The sequence below is a fragment of the Brienomyrus brachyistius genome, chromosome 3 (genome assembly GCF_023856365.1).
Source record: "Brienomyrus brachyistius isolate T26 chromosome 3, BBRACH_0.4, whole genome shotgun sequence".
Classification (NCBI taxonomy): Eukaryota; Metazoa; Chordata; class Actinopteri; order Osteoglossiformes; family Mormyridae; genus Brienomyrus; species Brienomyrus brachyistius.
The window spans coordinates 4,753,939-4,777,601 of NC_064535.1; the positions used below are offsets into that span (position 1 = coordinate 4,753,939).

General features: G+C 47.1%; 1 protein-coding gene and 1 long non-coding RNA gene across 4 annotated transcripts in view; one reads left to right on the plus strand and one right to left on the minus strand.

Annotated features, from left to right (window-relative positions):
- Window positions 1-306: 306 nt before the first annotated feature.
- Window positions 307-3,445, minus strand: LOC125738829 (uncharacterized). Its single transcript, XR_007396921.1, has 2 exons — window positions 3,309-3,445; window positions 307-1,181 (listed from the first exon to the last, which is right to left on the minus strand). It is a non-coding gene; the product is annotated as an uncharacterized LOC125738829 (long non-coding RNA).
- A 114-nt stretch (window positions 3,446-3,559) lies between these two features.
- slc8a1b (solute carrier family 8 member 1b) overlaps window positions 3,560-23,663 on the plus strand; it is a 93,550-nt gene continuing 73,446 nt past the window's right edge. For 2 of the 3 annotated variants that reach the window (XM_049008234.1, XM_049008236.1), the window contains exons 1-2: window positions 3,560-3,694; window positions 5,084-6,945. In XM_049008234.1, the coding sequence (XP_048864191.1) occupies window positions 5,123-6,945 (1,823 nt within the window). In that variant the 5' untranslated portion in view covers window positions 3,560-3,694; window positions 5,084-5,122. Of the gene's footprint in view, window positions 3,695-3,841; window positions 4,478-5,083; window positions 6,946-23,663 lie in introns of those variants that run through there. The other variant, XM_049008235.1, reaches the window with a different exon arrangement.

A 23,663-nucleotide genomic window follows, 5' to 3' on the forward strand; every position in this document is an offset into this window, starting at 1 on the left:
TACGAACAAATGTCTATTCCATTTTATGCATGATTTGTTATAGGTTGCTCAATTTGCTCTTCACTTGCTCCTCCCCCCGACATCCAAATCCTCCCATCTATCACTTTCCTGTGCAAAAATAAGAAAGGTATTGGAAAATTTTCAGGCTATTTGTAATCGTACCACATATCTACGTAGGGTCAGCAGATGGAATGTAGGTTATAGGTAATTCTGGGATAGGTGGCAATGTGTTTATTGTTTCTGATAAATGAAAATATGTCATTTGTCTTGCGCTCATGGTCTGCATTTTATAAATTGCAGCGAGGAGGAAGTAAATTTGACTTTATTTTTGAGTTTTGGGTTATGAATGCTGAACATTAATGAGATAAACACCAGCACTTCCTCATTGTCCTGCACAGGGTTGCAGAAGGTCACTTTCCTCAGAGCAAGTTGCGTGACAACGGTTTCTCACCATGGCTGCTGAGAAAAATCCAGAGTCATCGTTTCCATTGGAAACTCATTCCATGGCCAGTTCCACGCTGAATGGGCACATTCTGGCACAGCTAGGAGAGACTGCAGACAGCCTTTCCCAGACACAGCGTAGGTGCACAGCGGCAGGGTGAACATCCAAAGCAATTTATTTAGCTCCCTGATGTTCTTTTTTTTCTCAAGGCAACTTACATTTATCTTGTGAAATATTCAGACATGTATTTTCCTGGGGAAAGTCAGCTTCAGTGCATTTCTTAAGATGACGGCAGGGGGATCTAAGGGTCTTGATCCTCCTGTTTCCAGGTTACAAACTGGTGTCCTCCTGCTTTCTGGACCAAAACAATACTGGACCAGGCCGACTAATCCAAACAAATTACTTGTAGCACAGTGACGCGATTCCAGTTTGCAGAAGTCACAGCGTCAGTCCTGAATACTGTAATTTAACCAGCTACCATGAGAATTTTGCACTGGAGCAAAAGCCGAACGCAAAAGAACCGGCCGAAACCTGGTCTAAGTGTCCGTCGAAGTTCCAGCTGGGATCTTCAGTCTCATGGAGTTTCGTCATTAATGTATTGCAGGAAAGATGGAGTAAGAAAATGATTTTGTATCTTGGGCAAAAGACTTCACAGAGCTCCTTCTTATCATTTTTATAAAGTCATTCCTGCCGTTGCTTTGCCTGTAGTAGGGCTATTGATCAAATTCCCATTTCATAGCTGTAAAACAGAACAAATGTACTTGCTGTGAGACAAATATCAGTACTTCATCTGTACAGCTCAATCTGCTAGCAGTTCATACGATGTACGGTGGATATTATACCATTATGCCACCTGGGAATATTGCACTTCAGTGGTGGGGCAGGTTTTCCCAAAAGACATGTTAATGAAGGTCAATCACAGTGCCCCTACTGGTGATGTCTCATTACTGCATGCAAAACAGTCACGTTTCCTACACCGTTTGGCCAACGCAAGGTTGATCAGGTCAAGGCAGGGAAAGGTCTTTGAGAGTCTAATGTTTATAAATGTGAGTAATTTTTTTATCACTTCATCTGTTTTTGCCAAGTATGCTTACATTTTTTCCCCACAATGTAGCTGAACGCTCAATGCCCACATGATGCACAGCACACTGTAACTTAAGTATTTCTGAAGTTTTCCATTTAAGAGACTTCTCATGATGCAGTGTAATACAAAGCCACGATAACCTCCACCTCCTCACTCCGCTTGCTGCGCTGTTGATCTTCCTGATATATAACCTGATTTAGTTGGCCAGGTTCTCGCTTTGTTTTGTTTTGTTGTCAGGGCTGATTTAGTCACCGAAGATTGTAGGCTGCGGTCACGCTGAATGCAAATATGTTAGTTAAGTTTGAATTTGAGAGTGATCTGTGTTTTCAGCAGTACCTGTCGCATAGCATTTATATGAATTATTGTGACGATTCCTTATTGCTTCGCAGAGACTTCGCATTATTTTATGAGTCGTCGTAATTTAAGTGACAGGAATATAGTACATCTTACAGCATACTGCATGCCTAAGATTTAATTTTGCTAATACGAAAGTTAGATTATGCAACTAAACACGGGTGCTTAGATTAGGTACTTTAGTCAGACGCAGTTAAATCATACAACCACGACAAACAGTTTATAAATTGCCATCAAAAAGTAGTTTCTAGGCGGCATAGGAAACTACTCTGTAGTATTGTGTAGCCAATATTAAGAGAGTCAATTAAGTGGACGTAGTAATGCTGTAAAGTTTACAAGCATATTTTCAAAATCTGTCAACTGATGTTCTTTAAATCGACAAATTGTGTATTTCGCCGTCGATGTTAATCATACTGTGCATGTTAAAGCAGTTTCATTGTCCTTAGCATCGCAATATCTGTACGCACTGCGTCCTCCTGTGTGTACGTTATCAACGTGTATTTGTGCAACTTACGTTGAAACCATGTGAATTATGTAAATATTTGGAAGAAGTCTAATGAGTTCAGTGCTTCTGTGCAGTTTAATGCAGTTTCTACGTGCAGTAGGACTGCAGCCTTCTGTGCTGGATCGTGCTCTTTTAGAAATATTACAAAAACGAAACCGATTCTGTACTGATACGAAAGACTATATGCCGAGTATTTATCCTAAACCATCCGCATTACGAGATACATCAAATCACATGGTTAAAGCAAAAAAAAATAAAAAATCGATTGCCGAAGCTTGTCTAAACTACAAGTATTGTGCGTTACCATGTCAATGCATGTTTTTCCACATTCAGAATAATCAGTGCGTCACCATTCATAAAAACACTACGTATCAGGTGAAGACTGCAAATATTAAAACTGGCTTGGCGCAATCGGAAGCCTGCATTTGTGTCATTTAGGAAAACATTTACCTAACACAGGAACGTGTTCACTTTTTAAACTGAGACAAACCCCGCACGATCTTGGTGTCACCCCTGTTCCATCTAAACATCAATGGTAAATGGGCGCGCGCACACACACCTGCATGTAAAGAAGTTGCTTCAAGGGACATTTTTTTAAACTTTCCCAGCAATTGCTGCATCTTATCCCAGCAAATCCACACACGTGGGGCTACACATGCGAGTGTGTAAATGCTTTACATGCAACATCTTAGCACGATGAAGCGCTGGAAACCATTGTCAAAGAGAAGAACGCGGAACGGCAATGTGGGAGGGTCTGGAAACCAATAAGAAGGCCAGCAAATGGCCGTGATACTCAGCAAGCGTGGTCTTTCTCCCCGTTCTCAGTGAGGCTACGAAACCGGCGGAAATCGGAAAATATTCGAGCAGTCGACAGCTGGGTGGGGGGTGGGGGGAGAGAGGGAAGGAGAGAGCGAGTTGCTCACAACTCCGCTTGACGGGCAGCGCCGCGCAGCCCGGCGCCTCAGTCTCTCCTCTGCCTCCGACCAGCTCAGCAGCCTGCTCCCTCTGGCCGCTCGGAAAATAAAGAATGAGGAAGAGTTGCCAGTGCACCCTTTTGTACTCGGAACTGCAGATCCGCTGATAACATCACTTATCTGATTATTCCGACCATACCGGTAAAAAAAAGCGCGTGTGCATGGGAATCTCAGAGGCTTCCACAGCTCTTCCTGCTTTCGTATAAAAACCAAAACGAATGCAAGCGGTGGTGCCACTTACGCCTGCCACCACCTTACTACTGCCACCGCTACCAGTGCGACGGCTGCATCCACCGCTGACACTGTCCTCTGCTGTTTGTAATTTCGGAGGGAAGGTACGGTGCTGCATTGATTTTTTTTCCCATGGAGTGATTAGTAATTCATAAACATCAAACCGAGCTGAATGGCACGCAGAATAAGTTGTATTAACGTACTATAAAAGGTATTGTTTGTACACAGTTTGTAGCAGAATTGTGATTACATAGCTTAATTGTATTTGTATTATGTGCATTTGGAAATTTCTGTGGAGATCTATAAGTGTTGTAGCTCCGGACAGTTGTTTTGAGGGTAACTGGAAAGCCAGTGTTATATTCCGTAATTATTTGCTGTTTTCTATTGAATGATAGGCAGTCGAGCCACATCTCCTTGCTAACGGAGATGTTATAACGGTATCTGTGCGTGCCTATATTAACATTTTCATTTATTCACGCGTAGCAAAACGTCAGTTATTTCCGTTATTCCCTAACGCAGTTTTGGGCCAGGATAAGTTGCGATTTATTTTTTCCATCTAAACACTTCATATTTTTACACCCAAAGTCGTTTAAGAAGAAATTAAGTTAATGTGTAGGAGGTTACGCACTGTTATTTCGGACGATCTGTTTCTGCGCGCCTTTGAAAACTGGCTTCACTTTACCGTTGATGCGCAATTGTTACTTTGCAAAGTATGCTATTAGATTTAACAGTACTTTGTTAAAACAAAACCCCTAGATGACAGCGGGTGTTTGACTTAAAGGAGTATGTGCATTTAGATGGAAGGCGGTTATCCGAACAGCCAGAATTCCAGGCTATGCCGATATATCAATTCGTAATATTTTTAGTGCCGTGAGAGAATATGAAAGGTAGGCTATTAGCAAGAGCTGTGCTTAAAAACGCATAACACTGCACACAGATGATTGCTGTATACATAAAACACGATTTAGCGTTAATGTGGGAAAACAGTGTATCTCTGCAAGCACTTCGATCGCCAGGGCTGAATGCGCATGGTTTGCGCTGTAGTACCAGATGCCTGTATTCGTGCATTGTGTCTGTCTGGTGCCCCTGGAACCTCGAGGAGTTTTGGCCCATCATAGCAATTTGTCGTCTTGTAATCGCCCTTTCTGTTTGCTCCAATACCAGAATTAATGTATTTTATTATTCATCATCAGCTCTAGCGGGAATACTTTCAGGTCGCCGTCGGATCACCGCAGGTCGTTTGAAATTAACAGCAATGCTTCTAAATTTAATGCACATGCATTACAGAGCTGCGTTTGTTTTGGTTGTTTTATGCAGTGTCCCAGAAATACGTGTTTTTATTCACTTTGCTTCTTATCTCCATGCTTTAAGCTGGCTAGAGGTAACTTACTACTGGCTCTTAATGCTCAGACATTTACGGGTAAAATTAAGCTTTTAAATATCGTATTGTAGATAACCATCTCACAGTGACCCATTCCTTTCTTTTTTCACAGGCGTGGGAATAACTGGCCAGTAGAATTCTTGTTGGCATCATGGAACGGTCACAGATGTCATTTTTTCTGTCCTTTGGTTTTAAGCTTGCCATTGTACTGGCAGTCTTGTTCTTAAAACTTCCACATGCCGCTTCAGAGAACCCAGAACAGATCCCGGATCCGGAAATGCATCCAACTATGAACAGCTCCTCCAGCTGCACTGGAACCTATGAGTGCGCACCTGGCGTGCTGCTGCCGGTGTGGGAGCCCCAGAATCCATCTTTTGGGGACAAAGTGGCGAGGGCTACGGTCTATTTTGTGGCCTTGGTTTACATGTTCCTGGGAGTTTCAATCATCGCTGACCGCTTCATGGCATCCATTGAGGTCATCACATCACAGGAGAAGGAGATAACCATCAAGAAGCCCAATGGCGAGACGACAACAACCACCGTGCGGATATGGAATGAGACTGTGTCCAATCTCACTCTCATGGCCCTCGGTTCCTCAGCCCCCGAAATCCTCTTGTCTGTCATTGAAGTGTGTGGACACAACTTCAACGCCGGAGACCTTGGCCCCAGCACTATCGTAGGCAGTGCTGCTTTCAACATGTTTGTCATCATTGGCCTCTGCGTCTATGTCGTCCCCGAAGGAGAACACCGGAAGGTCAAGCATCTCAGGGTCTTCTTCATGACAGCCTCCTGGAGCATCTTTGCCTACATCTGGCTGTACTTGATTTTGGCCGTCATCTCTCCAGGCGTGGTTCAGGTCTGGGAGGGGTTGTTAACTCTGTTTTTCTTCCCCCTGTGTGTCATGTTTGCGTGGATTGCAGACCGCCGCCTTCTCTTCTACAAGTACGTGTACAAACGCTACAGGGCTGGGAAGCAACGTGGGATGATCATAGAGACCGAAGGTGACCGGCCGCTTCCATCAAAGGTCGATATCGAGATGGACGGCAAGATGCTGAACTCTCACGCCGTGGACTTTTTGGATGGAACTCTGGGCCTGGACTTGGATGACAAAGACCTGGATGAGGAGGAAACCAGGAGAGATATGGCTAAAATTCTCAAGGAGCTGAAGCAGAAGCACCCTGATAAGGAAGTAGAGCAACTCATTGAGCTGGCTAACTACCAGGTCCTGAGCCAACAGCAGAAAAGCAGAGCCTTCTATCGCTGTCAGGCTACCAGGCTCATGACCGGAGCGGGAAACATTCTGAAGAAGCATGCTGCTGACCAGGCTAGGAAGGCTGTCAGCATGCACGAGGTGCGCACCGAAGTGGCGGACAATGACCCAGTCTCCAAAATCTTCTTCGATCCAGGCTCGTACCAGTGCTTGGAGAACTGTGGTACCGTGGCTGTGAATGTCCTGAGGCGTGGAGGTGACTTAGGCAAGACGATTTCGGTGGACTTCAGGACTGAGGACGGCACCGCAAATGCTGGATCCGATTACGAGTTCACAGAGGGCGTCGTGGTCTTCAAGCCTGGAGAGACACAGAAGGAGATCCGGGTGGGCATCATTGATGACGACATTTTTGAGGAGGACGAAAACTTCTTGATCCACCTGAGCAATGTGAAGGTGGTGTTGGAGGGCAACGAGGAAGAGAACCAGGAAGCCAATCACGTGGAGACCGTGGCCTGCTTGGGGATGCCGTCCACTGCCACTGTGACCATCTTTGATGACGACCACGCCGGCATCTTCACCTTTGAAGATCCAGTGACACATGTGAGCGAAAGCGTTGGCATTATGGAAGTGAAGGTCCTTCGCACCTCAGGGGCGAGGGGCGTGGTTGTTGTCCCATACAAGACCGTCGAAGGTACAGCAAAAGGGGGAGGGGAGGACTTTGAAGATTGCCATGGAGTTCTGGAGTTCCAGAACGATGAAATATTGTAAGTTCTCCGTTTTCGATTCTGCCCTTGACCATTGTTTGTCTGTATTGTTTTTCAGTCATTTCGTGTTTAATCCACACTGACTGCACACTGGCTTATGGCAACTTCTGTTTTTGTCCTGTAAGTTGGAGTAATGCAGACATTAGAAATGCGACAAACATGCAAAAAACAGTCTTGCTCCCTAGCCATTCAGTGTGCCATCATTTATCATCTTGGATGTCCCCTGTTTGCATTTGTTTATTTTATGAATGCTTCTGACACAATATAACGACAGCGGACATGTGAGCCACGACGAGCTGTCATCAGCTTCATCTTCCTCTCCTCGACTTTCCTCTCTCCTTCCTCTCCTGATTCATTGCCGCTATCCTCTGGGCTTTGCTTTTACCATAGAGGTGTCCATCGCATCTTTGTGGAAGTGTGACTTGCCTCGTTGCACACTGTAGCCTCCTCAGTTGGGCAGCAATGCTCGTGTGTGTTAAGAAAAAGCCCAAAAGGCTGATGGAGATGGGATGTAAAGTGGAGGAGTCCGATAAGGGAAGTTAATCTCTGCGTAAGGCCGTGATTCTGATCGTAGGGTGAGAAACGTGAAAGTTCTGTCTGAGGTATCACAACGTCTGTGTATATGCATCTGAATCTTTTCAGCCTACCGCAGGGTGTCTTGCCTATGGTTATTCGATTTAGTCTCTCAGTCCACAATGTCGTAATTTTTGATCTTAGCTAGAACGTGACCCGCCCCCCCCACCTCAGTCCGGGTCAATTATGGCATGAGCAGCATTTCCATCCACCTGACGACTTTTTTGAGGTAATTATTCCACCAAATGAGCCCATATAGTATTGCGAGCAATCAGGTGTTTGGGGGCTGCCGCAAAGCCAGCCCAGGACGTGGTGTTGAGAAGGCCGCCGTGTGAGGTTCTGCAGTCTGAATGGATTTGTGGTTAAGTCACGGTGAGTGTCCTGCCTCAGCACACTCCTCTGGCAGCATCCTGCTTCTGCGGCAATGGGGGCTGCGGCTGCCAGGTTCGACCCCCGTCTCAGGTGCGGACTAACTGGCACGGTCCTACGGATGTGCTGTCAGAAATGAAGAAAGGAGGCAGCAGGTTTTAATAGCCATTAAGCGCCGGGGGGTGGGGTGAGTTGCAGTGATGCATTGAGCTGGGGAGCATCGGGTCTATGCAGTGGGAGGCTTTTCTCCCACCCAGAGAGTGGTGGAGATGTTCCAGCACTGCCAAAGCACCACCGCGCCTTTCTATGATTTAGCCAGGCCTCGACTGCTCGGGGGGGTCGGCTTGCTCAGTACCTTGGCTCTTTCTCTCTCAATACGATCAGGAAGAATTACATCCTGTCACCTCAAGACAGCTTTCCAGCCACCTAACCTCTCCATCCACAAGCCCTCCTCAAACAGACGTTACCCGTCATGCAGTTCTGTGGACCAAAAGTAGCTTTCCGGGATATTTGTCCTACTTAATGATTCCCAAGCAAAAGCTTATTGTTTATCGTAGCCTAGAAAGTGACTGCCGATGCTTAATGATGTCTCTAGAAGCAGAGAGATTAGAAAAACTTTCTTTCCTCACTATCCAGTGGAAAGTGCGTTTTAAAACCCTTGACTGGAAAGCACTGGCAGAAAATGAGAGCAGGAGCTTAGAAGGAAGGGAAAAAAGTGCGGAGATTTTATGAGAATGGAGTAGAATTAGAATATGGATGTCAGATATCACAACGCCGACGGCTACTTACACCCTAATTTTTCATCAAGTTAACTTTGTGAAAGTGAGATGGGATGTTACATTTTCCTCCAATAGGGGATGGAGGAGTCTTTTTTCTTTTTTTACACTGTAAAGGCGGATTCCGCCCCTTGATCGGCATTAATTTGAGGGCGGCTGTCTTGCTAGGGATTCCCCCAGGAGGCATTTGCGAGGGACTTGGTCCAAATTGAAGAGGGCTTGGGAAATGGAGGCTTCCAACAGCATTATCGGACGACCATTTATTTTACCGAGGGCGGATTGTATGCAGGTGTGTGCCTGTTTAAATAAGGAAAGGACTCGTGTGATGGACTGGCCCGGCTGTATTCATAAGGAGTGTTATTGTGGCTGGACATCGTTTTCAGCAACTTGAGTGCTGGACCCACAGCAGGTGTAAAGTCAGGGCAGTGAAGTGTAAAGGGTGTGCGCTTAGGGCATTGACAAGCTGGGTGCTTAATTCACGATGCAGTTCTGTTTCAGTGCTATTGTCCAGCATTCAGCTCCAACCAAAACTGAGTATTTCCACTGTTCCATTGTATGTGTGGGGAGTGGGGGGGGGGGGTGATTGGGAGATTAAAATATGATATCTGCATATGTTCCCCTCACTCCATGGCATGTGTTTAAATGACCTGACGTACAACATAACCTGCATAAACAATTCGTTGAGGTTTCAAACTTTGTGTGAGACTCCCAGAGAATTCTCCCCAACCCCATCTATCAGTACATGTCAGATACTAATAATGCCAGTGTCGGTTTGTAGGGTTTCCCATCCAGGGTGTCCCGTTCAGGATGTCCCATCCAGGATGTCCTTCTGGTTGTCCCATTCAGGGTGTCCTCCTGACTGTCCCATTCATGGTGTCCCATCCAGGCTGCCCCATCCAGGCTGCCCCATCCAGGGTGTCTTCCTTGTTGGGCTCCATACTCAGCTCGGTACTATATAAGCACGGAAATTGGAAAGAATAAACAAAACAAAACGTACCCAGAACTGCAAGAACCGTTTTGCTGCGGGGTTTTTTTTATCCTTCTTCCATTATTATTATGATCATATTTAGATTTAAAAGCAGGTCAGGATGTGCACTTGTGAGCTGTGGTAAATGCTGACTGTTGCATATTATCAGGAACACACTTCAGAAGGCTTCAGATGAAAAAAAACTTCTGAAGACTTCCAAAAAAAACACCCTTTAGTCGCTTCAGATGAAAGGGCTGCCTTGTTCACCTATAAGCAGAAACCGAGTGGATCTTCTTGGAACCCTGGTCCTCAGTGTGAGCTATCTGAAGGCACCAGCTGAGTCCCCTTTGTGTCCAGTTTTGACTTTGACGAGGTCCATGCATGGCCTTGGTAACGACCATGATGGGGGGCGGGGGGTCTCGACAGCACGGTCTCCACGGTGACCAATTGTCCTTCCATAAATGCAGCGCCGACTGCTGGTGATCCATTCGGATTCTGGAGCACGAGCCTGGTGACATGTCTCAGCTCTCCGTTGGTGAACGTAAACTAAAACGCGGAGGCCGCGTGGCACGACAGACGATCCATAGTGGCCGAAGGGCTGTTCATTAGAGGGCGATATTTCAATTTGCAAAGCGCCAACTTCGATTAAGTTAACAAAGTGGCATTTGCTGCCTCCCAGGTCAGGATCACACCCAGTATGAGGCTTCAACACCATATCCGAGATGATGAGTAGCAGACAGCCTCTGCTCCTTAGCACCGGTGCTCGGTACGAGGTGGATTGGCTGGTCCGCGGGATGTGAGAATGACCATCGAGGGTGCTGTCAGCATTACAGGTCTGATGCCCATCACTTCCTACATGGCCAGTCAGGGACTTGGGCAGGGACATCATTTGACACAAGCTTCAGAATGTTAAGCTAAGTGGCGTCATTCCAGGAGACTTTTCTTGACATTTAGGGGGACATATTTAGCCGCGTTAAGGCTGGATATGCAGTTCAGTGTGCTGCTTCCTCGCTGATATCTTGGTGCGGAGAAATATTAAAAACCGCCCGTTTTAATCCACGTTAAAAGCACACCAACATGTTTGGCCTTGAATGAGGGGTCTGCCTTCCCTCGGCGTTTTATTAAAACAAATTTGACGATTTGCTGCAGATGGAGTGTTAGGTAAGAACAAAGACAATGTTTCCCTTCTTTTTATTTCAGTTTTTAGCCGTCTGACATCGTCCTTTCTTCCGAATATTTTTGGTTATAAATGCAGCAGCAGGTGTGAGTAGGTGTCCCAAAAAGGCCTGAGCAAACAGAAGATATTTGCCCTTTCCTCCCGTGACAACTAGCGCACCACGGCGTCCAGCATCGGTGGGACACCCTGAGCTTTTCTGTCTCCCAGTGGGACTGTGCCGACCTGCCATCGGTGCTCCGCTTTAAGGAAACGGGACGGCTTAGCCGAAGAAGCCGAGGACGCCCGGGATTTGGGATGTCTGCGTTGGGCCGGAAGCCTGTGTGAGTCAAAGCTGGTCCAAGTTTCCGGGCTCCGCTCAAAACAGCGAACCGAGCCTCCGCCGGGCTGAAGCTCCCAGGAAACCTTCCCTGAAAGGCTCTGATTCACGGCGAAGGTCTTAGGTTGCGTTACTTAGGGGAGCCACAAAAGCAGTCCCGTTTATTTTTGAACATTTCGCTTCTCTTTGCTCGGCTGTTCAAAAATAAAGAGCGTTTACATAACAAGCCACATTACCTTCTTAGCATAGGGAGAATGATTTATTGATGAGTTATGTAAGACTTCGAAAGACAGGAAACCAGAGAAGTTTAGGGGAGCCGCTCATTGACAAGTTGTGGTCCTGGGAAGGGATGGACAGAGTTGGCGAGGGATCCCGGGAGTTTAAACGTGGAGTCGGTATGGATGGACCCAGCTTTTCAGTCCTACCTAGGAAGTCCTTGGTGATGGGATCCAGGGCGGAGTGGGTAAATCCCTTTCACCTTGGGGATTGGGCAGGGGAAGAGCTGCGAACGCCCCTCCCATTCCACCGATGGATTCGCATCCTTAGAGGGGCATAACAGAATACAGGACCGATGCTACCGGCAGAACCCAGTGATGGAGTTTCAGGCACTGGAAACTATATTCAGTGGCATTCTGAAGGAGCCTGTTCATGTTCTCCAGGGAGAACTTTCCTCTTCCTCTCTCTCGGTCACTCTCCACGGTGACTCTGACTCTCCTCGAGGCGTCCGGTCGACATGGTCTCCCCTCCCCTGTGTGCCTGGCTGTGAGAGCAAGCCTCCGCCCTTGGTGGCCTGTGGGGGTTCCTCTTCCCGTTCCCCGAATGCCTGGCCTTATAAAGTCCAGTGTATGTCCTTCACACACAGCGTAGTGTGAGGGGAGCTTAATGGGCTCCCTGTTCAATTTCAGAACTTGCCTCTGTATTAAGAAGCGTTTCAGCCTTATTTATGTGATGGCACAAATCACACAGAAACATTAGCATAAATAGAGATACAAGCCACTTTAGCACCGTCAATAAGGCCATAATCAGTAGACTTGCACACACTCACTGTAAATGTGTTATATTGGAAATCTCTAGTAGGTCACAATTTTAAATAATCTTAGTAGCTTTTTATGTAAATCTATTTTAATGGCTATTTTAAAATTAGGACATTTTTTGTAAGGTTATTTGACTTATTTTGGATGTTAATTTGCAGATATGCCTGTAGGCTAAACGGAAGCATTAAGGAGTGCTGGGGTAGCGGCTGGGATTGAGGGTGTAAATGTACAGCGATGGTGCGGCTCACAGACTAAAGTAAGTGCAGTAAGATTAAGCTAATTGTTGGTTTTCCTTGCACTTCTGCAGACTCCTGTGTCCCGGTGCGAAGCAGAACTCATCATACTTACAGTATGCTAATCTGCCCTGTTTCAGAGCCTTGCATGGGCAGTTAAATTCAATTTAATATGTAAGTATATATAGTTTTATAAAGTACAGTTTTTACAGGTCCACACACCGCTAGCCGTTCGCTATCTCTGCTGGGAGTCAACAGTGGTGTTTATATTCAGTAGCACAGTTTGATTGACGTATCCGTTTGAGGACCAGAACTCTAAGGACGTTACCTGTCTTGCTCTGGGCTGCCTTGGTGAGGCTTCAGAAGGGCCTCGTTTCCTGGGGTCCAGCGAGGGCATTCTCAGGCTGTAGGCCACTGCTGCTTTGCATCCATCCTCGCTGGGCCGTGGGGAAGGGTGACTTCAGACTGAGCCCCCGGAGGTCTCTATGTGCGCTCTGATTCCTGACAGAGATGTTAGAGGGTGGGTTAAGGTTGTGTTTCATCATTCGAGGTGGGGGGGGGTGGTCTCTTTATTTATTTATTCTGGTGTCCTGGGGATAAACCGATGTAGATCAAGTGCAGCCATGACTGCCCCATAAGCATATCAACGAAAGGCATGCTGTGAGAACGACATGATGCGGCAGGCGGGGCACCGGCCCGCAGCTCGGAATTTGAGGCTCATGCCTCGCAACAGCGCGGGCTGCGGCGAGACGGTCCAGAAAGACAGAGGCTTCACTCCGCCAACTGGAGCCCTGGCAGATGTTCCAGACAGCGTTGGCCATTGGGTGCGTGCATCTGTGTGTGTGTCTTTGGGGGTGGGTGGCGGGGGGTGGGGGGGATTTGTCAGAAAAAAGGGAAAGCCTTATCCGTTCTCTTGTTGGCCATTTTTATTGCTAAGTTTTATTCCCTTTGGTTAATCAAAAGAATTTTAATCAGCTTGTTCAGGTTGACGTTGCATTGTGTGTGTGTGTGTGTGTGTGTGTGTGTGTGTGTGTGAGAGAGAGAAAGAGAGAGACATTGTACCAGGCTGTTTTCAAAGATTTTTGTCCACTGTTTTCATCCTCGCCTGTTTTTGCTTCTAATGCATATTCATATTTATGCATAACTAGTGTGTAATATGTGTTAAGGTTTATATGTTTTAATGTCAGGACTCTGAAATGCAAAATATTACAGGGGAACATTTTGGTCTTTAATCAGGGGTTTTGTCATGAAGCTATCGGCTTAAAACGGGCCTTTAGACCAAGCACTTCGCCACAATCCCCTCCGTCATGCATCCAGAGGGACTGCGCTTTTGCCATCCCTAACTGTTGTGTTCTGGAAGCGCAGTTTCCTCACAGTATTCCCGGGAGCTGACAGTGCTGTGCTGTGCCCCACGACGCTACAGCCGCGGGTTCGAACGCTCACATCCACCATCTGTTACGCTGAGGCAGAAACTGAAACGTGAGACCAGCTGAAATGAGTGACTCGGGTCTCTGTGAGCATCCGGTTGGGTCTTTTTAATGAAATGCGAGTTTTGGCGCGCAGCCCTGTTCCACCATCGCTCGTCAGGGTAGCCAGGGGAAAGATATTCATTTGTTTATTTGCTTGTTTGTTTATTCAGCTACGATTCAGCATGATCTGTATCCTGGAAGCCGGGGGCAGGGGCCAGTAGTGGACGTGAGTCTGGTCTCCCATATGCACGACCAATCGAGCGTTTTTCCGTTATCCATGGATCGAGGGACGCTTATTGTCCAAAGTAATAGGAACCCATTACATATGGGGGGAAAAACATTTTATTGCGCACTGACTACTGAAATAATCTTTATGCTTTGGCTTGATTGTCCTCATGCTTTGTCCTCATATTCAGTGCTCTTGCATTTGTACTTTTAAATGTGGCCACACGTCAACTAAGGACATCATCTGATGTGCTGATTCTCCTCCCCTAAAAGGGGCTTTTCTCGCCTGCTTTCCAGGACCTTGAATGTCAGATGATGTGAAATAAATCAAACACAGCTCCGCCTTCATGTCAAGAGGGTTTCCCTTAGGAGTAGCCAATCAATACCTGTCCTGTGTTCTTACAGGGCGACCGGCACCGTTCGCTTTGATAAACCCCATAGCTGGGATTTTCTCCACGCTTTGCTGTTCCCTCAAATCGGATCAGAGAGTGTGGCTTTTGCGGCCGCATCGCCCAGACCCTGTAGGGTGAGGAATTCCATCGGGGGCTTGCCATGGTTACCGCGCGAGACTCGAAAGCGCATGCTGCCCTCTCTGTTTTAAGGGCCACCCTGTGGCTTCTCGGTAGCGTTTAAACGAGGGGTCCTGTGAAATGAATGTTTAAAGCCCAGGACAGAACAATGATTCTGTTTGTGGTTTGTGTTTTTATTTCTTTGGCATGCCATCCGTTCCACCCTATAACTTGGACCTTACCAACAGTGGTGTTTTTCTGTTCGCTAATCACTTTCTCCCTCCCAGCTCCCAGCCAATCCAGAACACAGAATATCTGGTACTGGTGTATTGGGAGCTGGGAGGTAAAAAAAAATGTGGACTGTCTGGGGGTCCCCGGGGACTGGATTGACAAACGCAGGTATAGATAATGAACTGCGGCAAACAAAGTTGAATGTCCATACAAGGACATACACAAATGCAATTCTCATAGTGTTATCATAGTGGACCATCAGTTATGGTTGATTTTAGCGATGGCTTCAGGACAAAATGGACAGGGGTTGCTGTCACCATCTTCTTCCACAGAAGAAAATGTTGCTTCAGATATTGTGTAGTGGGGAAAGACCCACCTAAGAGGCTGTCAGCGTCCAGCAGCACCAGTTACAGTCTGCAGGACCTCCCCACGTACGGTAAAACACCACTGAGCTGTGTTACACGGCTGCCACGAACCTCCGGGAAGCTCCAGATCTTCTCGCTAAGCGGCCTGTTTTAAATGTGGGCCGCACCGCTGGTGATTTTGGTGTCCCTCACCCAGCAAGGATTAACAAACGACCCGCTTCAATCCGCACCTCAGAGCCTCGTAATGGAAACATTTTCCATCCTTCCTTATATATCCCAGCGGCTCCTTGGGGACGTGTAGCTTTAATAGCCTTGTGGCAGTACTGTGGCAGCGCAGAAGGGCCGCTGTAAGTGGTGCGTTATAGAGACCAGGAACCTAATGGCAATATAGTAGCGGTAGATGTGGGGGAGGGACGTTTGAGACTAGGCTCTTAATAAGGCCTGTGTGAATTGACATGAACAGGCGCCCAAGCGTAGTGTAGGTCCGCTGAGTTAATTTGGCAGGCACGACGCCACCCTAAAACAAAGACCACGTTGCGATTCCCGCTAACATCTCCCTCAACAACACTGTCACCCAGCATCCAGACAGCACTGTCAGTCCACACGTCTGCGGATCCAGAGCTCAGTTCTGTGTTTACAGTGCAGCTACTTGCATGCCGTTTGACATAACAGGACTACATGAGGTCAAATACGAGTCTGTTAAAATCGGAATGTCAGTCCTAGACAAACAGAAAGTGTGGAAGGTGTGTGATTTGGCAGTGGTAGGTGGTCAAAAAACACCCAGGAAATGCTTTGGGGTGAGTTTCCCGAAGCCTTCTTAACGATATGTCACTCGGAAATTCCATCTTTTAACACAGAACTTACGAATGACGTAGCATTAAGAAGACTTCTGGGAACTTGGCTACATCTCTTGTAAGTGGAGAAAGATGACGGCATGTCACAGTCCATCGGGACTTATTAAGGATGTTAAGATGCTTGTTTTTAATGTCATTTCCTCTTATGTGCTGCACTTAACAAGGGCCCTCCGATCATTTCTGAGAAACGCTGCAGTCTCTATACTGTCTGTGGTCCACTCTGTGGAGCGAGACCACAGAACTTTCCATGTTGTCACTGGCTACAGTGGTTGTCTAGTAAAGTACAGGGCCTGTTGTTCGGTGTGTGTTCAGGATCTAAAAAAGACCTCCCCGTGAGCCCGGGACCCTGGCGTCGAATTTGGAGCCAGTGCTGCCGGGGAACTCCAAGCGTCTCAGAGGACCGATGACGATTTCGCTGCAGGAGAGGTGACATTTGCGGAGCTGAGTTACCGAATGCAATTTGCAGTGGCACTGCACCTAGGAACACTCCTTTCAGGGAGCTCGGCCTTTTCACCATTAGCTGTAGTAGTTGGAAAGGAAGAGCGCCACCACTTGGCAAAGCTCTTGTTTATTTAATTAACTGTGAGCCGGCCAGGAACACAGCAGGGTCATGAAACTGGGCTTCGGTGGACGTTGGTCACCAGCCTGTAACCACAGAGTTAATGGAATCCAGCTGGCTTCGATAGACCTAATTGCCTGTTAGGGTTTTGAGTACGGTCACCTGGGTGGTGGGAGTAAAGTGTTAGAGGAAAATGGCAGGCTGGGATGGAGGACAACTCTACCAGACATGGCCAACATTTGGTTTTAAAGTTTTTGTCATTTGTTTTGTTTTATTTTTGCTGTGTAAACAGGTCTTTGTGTTCCTGTGCATTTTCTTGATTTTTCCTACTGTCCAGTGTCAGCTTATCATAGCCATGATGGACCTCCAGCCCACAGGCAGCTGGGTTACTTTCTGCTCGCTCTCTGCTGTTGTGGAGAAACCACGGATATTTTTTCATGCTGCGATGAAGCAAGCAAGGCTTGTGTTTAGCTGAAGATGCACTATAGTGTTGTAAGCACGCAAACTCTCGCCAGGCTTATGACAGCTTCTTCTCCTGACTAAGTGGATTAAACAGTAAGCATGGGGCCTGTCCAGATGCCAGAAGGCAGACCTCCTTTGTAGATACTTTCTCTGTAAGATCACAGGGATGCGTGTCCACCTCCCTAATGAAATGTCTGCAAAATGTTAATGGATGGTGCCGTAATTTCATTATTCATTCATTCCACCACTTAAGATCCTTCCTCTAGTGTCAGCGGAAGGTTCTTAGGGGGCTGTGAAATATGATGGTCTGAAGCGAAGAGGACAGTTTCATTCCAGACAACCATTAAAATCGTCATATTGACCCGGCTGAACCGTAACGGACTCCGGACTCCGTGCCATGTGCAGGGGGACCTGCAAGTTATCTTGGAATGAAGGAAAGGCGTTTGTTTTGTTTCTTTTCCCCACCAGATAATCTTTGGAGTGGGTCTAAGGTGGAGGAAGGAAACTCAAAGCTAAGCTGACCATAACAGATGGTGGTTTTCCTTGATCTGCTGACGGAATTGGTCATTAGAAAAGGCCATAACTTTTGTGAGCGGACAGTATTTGTGTGCTGTCTTTTGGGGATAATGAGGTTCAGTCTTCTTCGGTGTTCTTTTGAAAGGTCAGTCTGTTGACACAGTCTCAATGTGGTGCCCCCTTGGTTCATGGCTTTAAGAAGCCCTCAAAGAAGACACGCTCTCATACAATGTCAGAAAAAATGTTGGCAACTAAGTTGTTTCTTTGACAGTACAATTACTGGGTTTGTACCATCAAGGCTCAGCTAATTGCACCCTTAGCTGAAAGTAAAAGCACTTGTTAAAGTACAGAAATGGACTCTGAGGAACATTTTTGCACCATTGAGTTGAGCGTGCATTGTTGTTGTTGAGTACCTTGGGAAACAAAACTGTTGCAGATTTGGTTATAAAATTGTATTTCATATAGTATTTTGTACCACAGTGCATCAGTTACGGGTCAGGTTACGTTTTGCGTGCCAGTATCAGTCAGGCCTGCCTCTCAAGACTTGCTCTAGGGTTTGATTTTTCATGTGTTGTGACAGAATGCTTACATGAAGTTAAGTTATCCGGCTCTGTGGCCCAATCCACAGCTCTTTCCTGCGAGATGGTTACAAAGCCTGACTGTCCGCTGTTACAGCTCACTGCATTCTTAGTTCTTTCCGAACTTATCCGTCTCCCTGTTTGTCTTTCACTCCTGTTGGCCGTTTCTGGTGCAGCCTTCGCTCTATATGCCTCTTTTCGGTGTTTAGGCTCATTAGCTGAGAGGTGTCAATGACCCAGACCAGGCAGGGGATACTAGTCTGTGCTCATGCCCTCGTTCAGGCTTTGTTGACTGTTACTCAGTTGTCCTTAATAACACAGTCCTGAGAAGGAAGTTTCCGGTGCTCCAGGAAAGCCCTGGGTGCAGGAGAGCCAGCCCAATGTTGGACCCTTGGAGTCGTCCTGCTATGTTGCAAGAAAAAAAAATCTTGAACGAGTGCTTTCGGCCATGACGGCGATAAAACCTTATTGGTGGTTCTTTCCCCAGCTCAAACCCACAGCTGTGCCGCTTACTCCGGAAGGACTTTCCACAGTCCTCCAACACGAGTCGCCTATGTTTCATTTATCTTGGTGCCAAGTAGCCCAGCTGATCCTGTGCCAATGCAGGTGAATCGACATGCCAGAGATCCCCACTGGTGTTGGTCGAGGGCCGGAGGGCACAAGACAGCATAAGTACTGTGCGAACCCAGAGTTCTCGTACGGCTCTTGAACCAAAGGGACTTCCTGAAAGATGGGTGTGTCACTTTAAAGCTCTGAGCGTAAAAAAATTAGAGAAAGCTGGGAAATGGAGCGGCTCACCTTACATCACAGATACTCCACGGCTCTGAAGAACAGGAGGTGTGTAAATGAGGGCAACGGTCCCACATTAACAGGGGCGATACCGCGAATCCCTCCGGGGGACGTCCCGCTTTATCCGGCTGCGCAACAAAAACCCATTTTCCGCGTCCTGGTTTATTTCCTTATTTTTAGCGGGGTACCACCAGGAGTGCTGGGTTCGGTAGTCTGCAGGAGCTACAGCGATAACGTATCGCAGACTGGGAGACATTGCCTGGATCCACAGGAGCAGAAGCACTTCTTTGACCCAAGCAACAGGAAGCTGTCCTGGGTAAACTTTCCTGGGAAATAACAGGCAAGGAGCTAAAACAAGATAAGGGACAAATTACTACCTGGTTGACAGGCTTGCCCAGGAAAACAGTGACAATTACTGGGAGAGCCTTTTGAGCACTGATTTCTTAAGCGTACAGTTACGTTAATTAGAACGGGTTGGTCGTAATTGGAGGGATTTGAGCAGAAACGATTCAAGTGATCATGAGGTGTTGATAAGTCGTTCTACTGTCTTGCCCTCTTCAGACAGATGCACAGTAGCCGTAAGCTTCTTCTGCTCCAACCTTTTAGTCGTCTAGGTTCTCCAGGAAGCCAGGCGACTTGAGGTATGTGAAAATGCAGCACTGGTACCGATCCAGAGTGACGCTGCTCGGTGGCCCATGTCTGAAGGCACACGGAGCTGGGAGTGTGACGGAGGGGAACGAGGGCCGTGTTCTGCTCGGCTTCACTCAAGCCAGTTTCAGTGGATCTGCACCCCAAGGCTTTTCCTTGACTAAACACCACCAACAGCTACTAATCTTATGGGAACCTTCCCCTCCCTGGCAACGCCAGGCTTATTGGAGGAAACATGTCCCATCTCTCTCAGTCTCTCATTTCACATGCTGAGTATCACCAAGCATCACTGTCACTCATTTTTGACCCTCTATATCTCTATTTCTACCTGGTTTCACATGGTCTGCATTCCTACTCAGACTGCCTTACATGGCCGTCGTAAAAGATGTGATTTGTACGGCATGCAGTCTGGGGAGGTGAGTTTCTGTCAGTCTGCACTGTTCTTGCTAGTCCTGGCTGAGCTCATGGGAGTTTTACTTACACAAAAATCTTCTGAGGGCAGGAGAAATGATTGGTTCAGAGAGACAACCAATCAGATTGTAGTAGAGGTGGGTCCAAGCAACTACAGGACGCGGGACCAATCAATTGGATGTCTTGGTTCCATCTCTTCTAGCTGCTTGGATGCACCTCCTCTACAATCTGATTGGTTATCTCTCTGAACCAATCATTTTCCGTTCTAGCCTCAGAACATTTTTCTGTAAGTAAACCTCCCACAAGCCCTGGGTGACCATCCTGTCTTTGCCATGTTTCAGTCTCCTGCCAGTTCAGATATGGCCAGATGTGAGCTTGCAGAGAATCTCAGCTACGGTGCAGGTTTGTTAGCGTGTGCAGATGGCAGGGGAAGCAATGCTCTCCAGCCTGTCTTAAAGCATGGCGAGATCCAAACTAGCAACTTAGCATGTCGCACAGACTGATTAGGACACTGTAGTAGTTGGAATCGCTCAGTACTGTTCTTTGTTTGAACAGTGGTCGGGTTTGCTGTTTAAGTGAGTCCAGACTTGTATGTCGGTCTCAGTGGGATTGGGTTTAATCTTAATGGGAGTTATGGGCGTGGCTTACAAAATGGGAGATTCCCACAGCACCCAACCCTTACGCTCTATGGCAGACCCAGAGAGCCACTGGGTGTTAATGAGGACATGCCCTACCGAGCCTGAGCTTGTGATGTAGCTCCCACTGGCCGATTTTAGTGAACCAAGAAGGAGGGCGCATCACACAGTTCGCATAGTCACATGACGTTACCTGGGCAGATCTGATTGGTTGTCGGTGAGCGGTTACATCAGTGTATAAGGAGTATGCTGCCCTGTGGGGTGGGTCATTTCTGGCTGTTCCCAGCCGAGCTGCAGCTGTGGCATTATACAGCTAGGCGGTCCTGAGATGATTGCTGTCATTATAAGGCTCCTTTTGTTCCTGTACCACACTGACATTTACATGGAGCCTCATCACTCCTCTGAGCTGCTCTAAAATGAAAGTGCAGCCACTAAAGCCAGCAGGCCTGAGCAGAATGCGGGGCAGGGAACGCGGGAAAGCTTTCACCGGCTCTCAGCCTTATTTTCGCTGAGAACTCCTGCAGATTTGTCTTCGCCGGTATTTCTGTTGCACTCAAATCGCTGAATTTTCTTACCCTGAATGTGATTGCAGTTACATATATGTAGTGCCTGAAAATTAAATTAGAAAATAATTGCAGGTGAATAACAACAACAGCAACAATAATAATAATAATAATAATAATAATAATGATTCCCTGGAGTACTGGGGTGCCCTGGTGATCCTCCACCAGCGTTACCATGGCATCTCCAAAGTTTGCATCACTTATTCACCAGGACTGACTCGACAGCCCACCAATAGTCTGTCTGCTTCTCTGTCCCTCCCCATCTCCATATGCAGGTCTCAGACCCCCCGCCCAGCCATCCCAGGTATGCAGACCTATAACGATCTGGCTAACGCGTACATCTCCAAAGTAGTCAGCATCCCCTTCCTGCTGTGCTGTAACTGACCTGTTGCTTCTGGCTAAATCTAGACCGGCAGAGATGGCCAGAACGTGTCTGCCGCTGTCTGGACACTGCCTCGTCACAGCCATTGCCGTTCCTGTAGTAACCCTTCGGTTGCCTCGCTGCTGCCGCAGTGTCCTGTTTACAAAGTGCTCGTTTACCCGTTGGGCAGACTGTCGTGATTACTCTAGGGGAGCAGCACTTCATGAGACATTGTCCAGATGTTTGCCAGCCATCTGAACAATATCCTCCCACGGAAGAGAGTTATACAGATGTGAGGCTGCAGTGCCAAACATGGATCTGGTGCTTCTGCTCATTTGGCAGACCCGGTGTTGGCAAATGAGGCATGACTCTGCCATGAGGCTGGTATGAAATGAGAACGGAGGTCTTTACAAACCAAACAAGTATCTGCGTGGAGGATGGCAGCAGCTCGGATGTGCTGGGCAGGAGGCCAGGTACCAAAGCACAGGCTTGCTCTGTAGACTGTGCTAATAAAACATTATTTAAGATGTCTTCCCTTCGAGCCAGAATCCATTAATTAAGATGAGAAGATTTGGCACTATAAGTCAGTAATGACCTTCCATAATTGTAGATCTATACAAGCTATTACTCATGACTGAAGAACCATGGTGGTTTTAAATGTTCCTTCGGACATCTCAAGGGCCTTCTCACCCTCAAGATCCAGTCTTGTAGTCGCAAAATGATCGCTCGGTCCGATGGTTGGCTTTTGTGTCTCAAGGTGGGCCATGTCGCACCCACAGCTTCAGTGCTTCGAAGGTGTTGAGGCCAGATCGGTACAAATCTGTTGGCGAGTGCTACATCAGCGGGGCACCAGACATGATTAGACTGCATATGAAATGTCACGAAGGTGGTCCATTATTGAAGGGACTGAACTGATGCTTAACAAGGGACCAAGGGGATAGCCAAATGCAATTCCGCTTCTTATTCTTCAGACCTATGGCCTCCTGCCTTCCAAAGTTTGTAGGGAATAGAATGCTCTGCTCGCCTAGAACTAATCCTTGATTTAATCCAACTTAAATGCATAAGTTTAGCTGCAGAGTTTGCAGTTCCACAGTCCGCTCCCTGTTTTACCTGTGGATGATGTGCAGCTTAGTTCAAAGTCACAGCGAGCCTCAGCCATATTTATTTCTCTCTCTTTTTTTTTTTATCTGAAAATTTTCACAGAGCAGCATTATCCGGAGGGAGTAGATCCTCTAGGAAACAAATCACCAGCTGACAGTTCATTATTAGATGTTCTTCGGCGCGTTTCCCCATCTTAACCTTCATCCAGACCTTCTCTGATTGCTCTAGGAGGCAAATGCCCAAGGCCCTCAGTAGGTGCGGGGGCAGTCAATGCACTGTGTGGAAAGCCTGGCAGAATAACAGCATTTTATATGGGTGACAGATGAAGTTGAAAGGCTAACAGGGTAGATAGGTGTTGGACCGGTGACCACTGCAGCACTGAGTGGCAATGCTCTACATTCAGGTCACATGGTCAGGTTCACACAAAAAAAAAAATGATTGCTGTATGAATTGGGAAGCTCAGTCTGCCAATCATCTTAAGACTGTACATTCCTACCACCCGGACTGTTTTTCTTGAGAAAGGCTAATTTCATTGCACTAATCAGTGTGTGACTGATGCCTTATGAGGCATTCTCTGGATAGCAAGCCAAGATTACCAGAACCAAGTCACTCATTTTAATCCCTTCTAAGTTGTGACATGCATCTGAATAAGTCCATTTTTACTCTCATTCAATTCCTTCATGCACGTAAACCCTATTCTCCAGCAAAGCTTGGGTAATTCATTCATCTGCTTTTGGTTCCTGTCTTTTTCCCCGCTGCCCTGGGCAGGTTGTCCGCCCCAGCATTGAGGCCCGCTGTACATATGGGGCCTGTCACCGCTTCCACTTCTTCTCTATGTTCTTCCGCTCTTGTCAAGCTGTTGCTCCTCTGCAGATCGGAAGATACGGTTCTGTGGACATCAGGGCAGTTGGGACTATCCCACTTTCCCCCTGTTCACAGGCGTCTGACTGTGGTATCCTCTCAGCGTACTGTTTTATACAACTGGGCAAGAAATCAA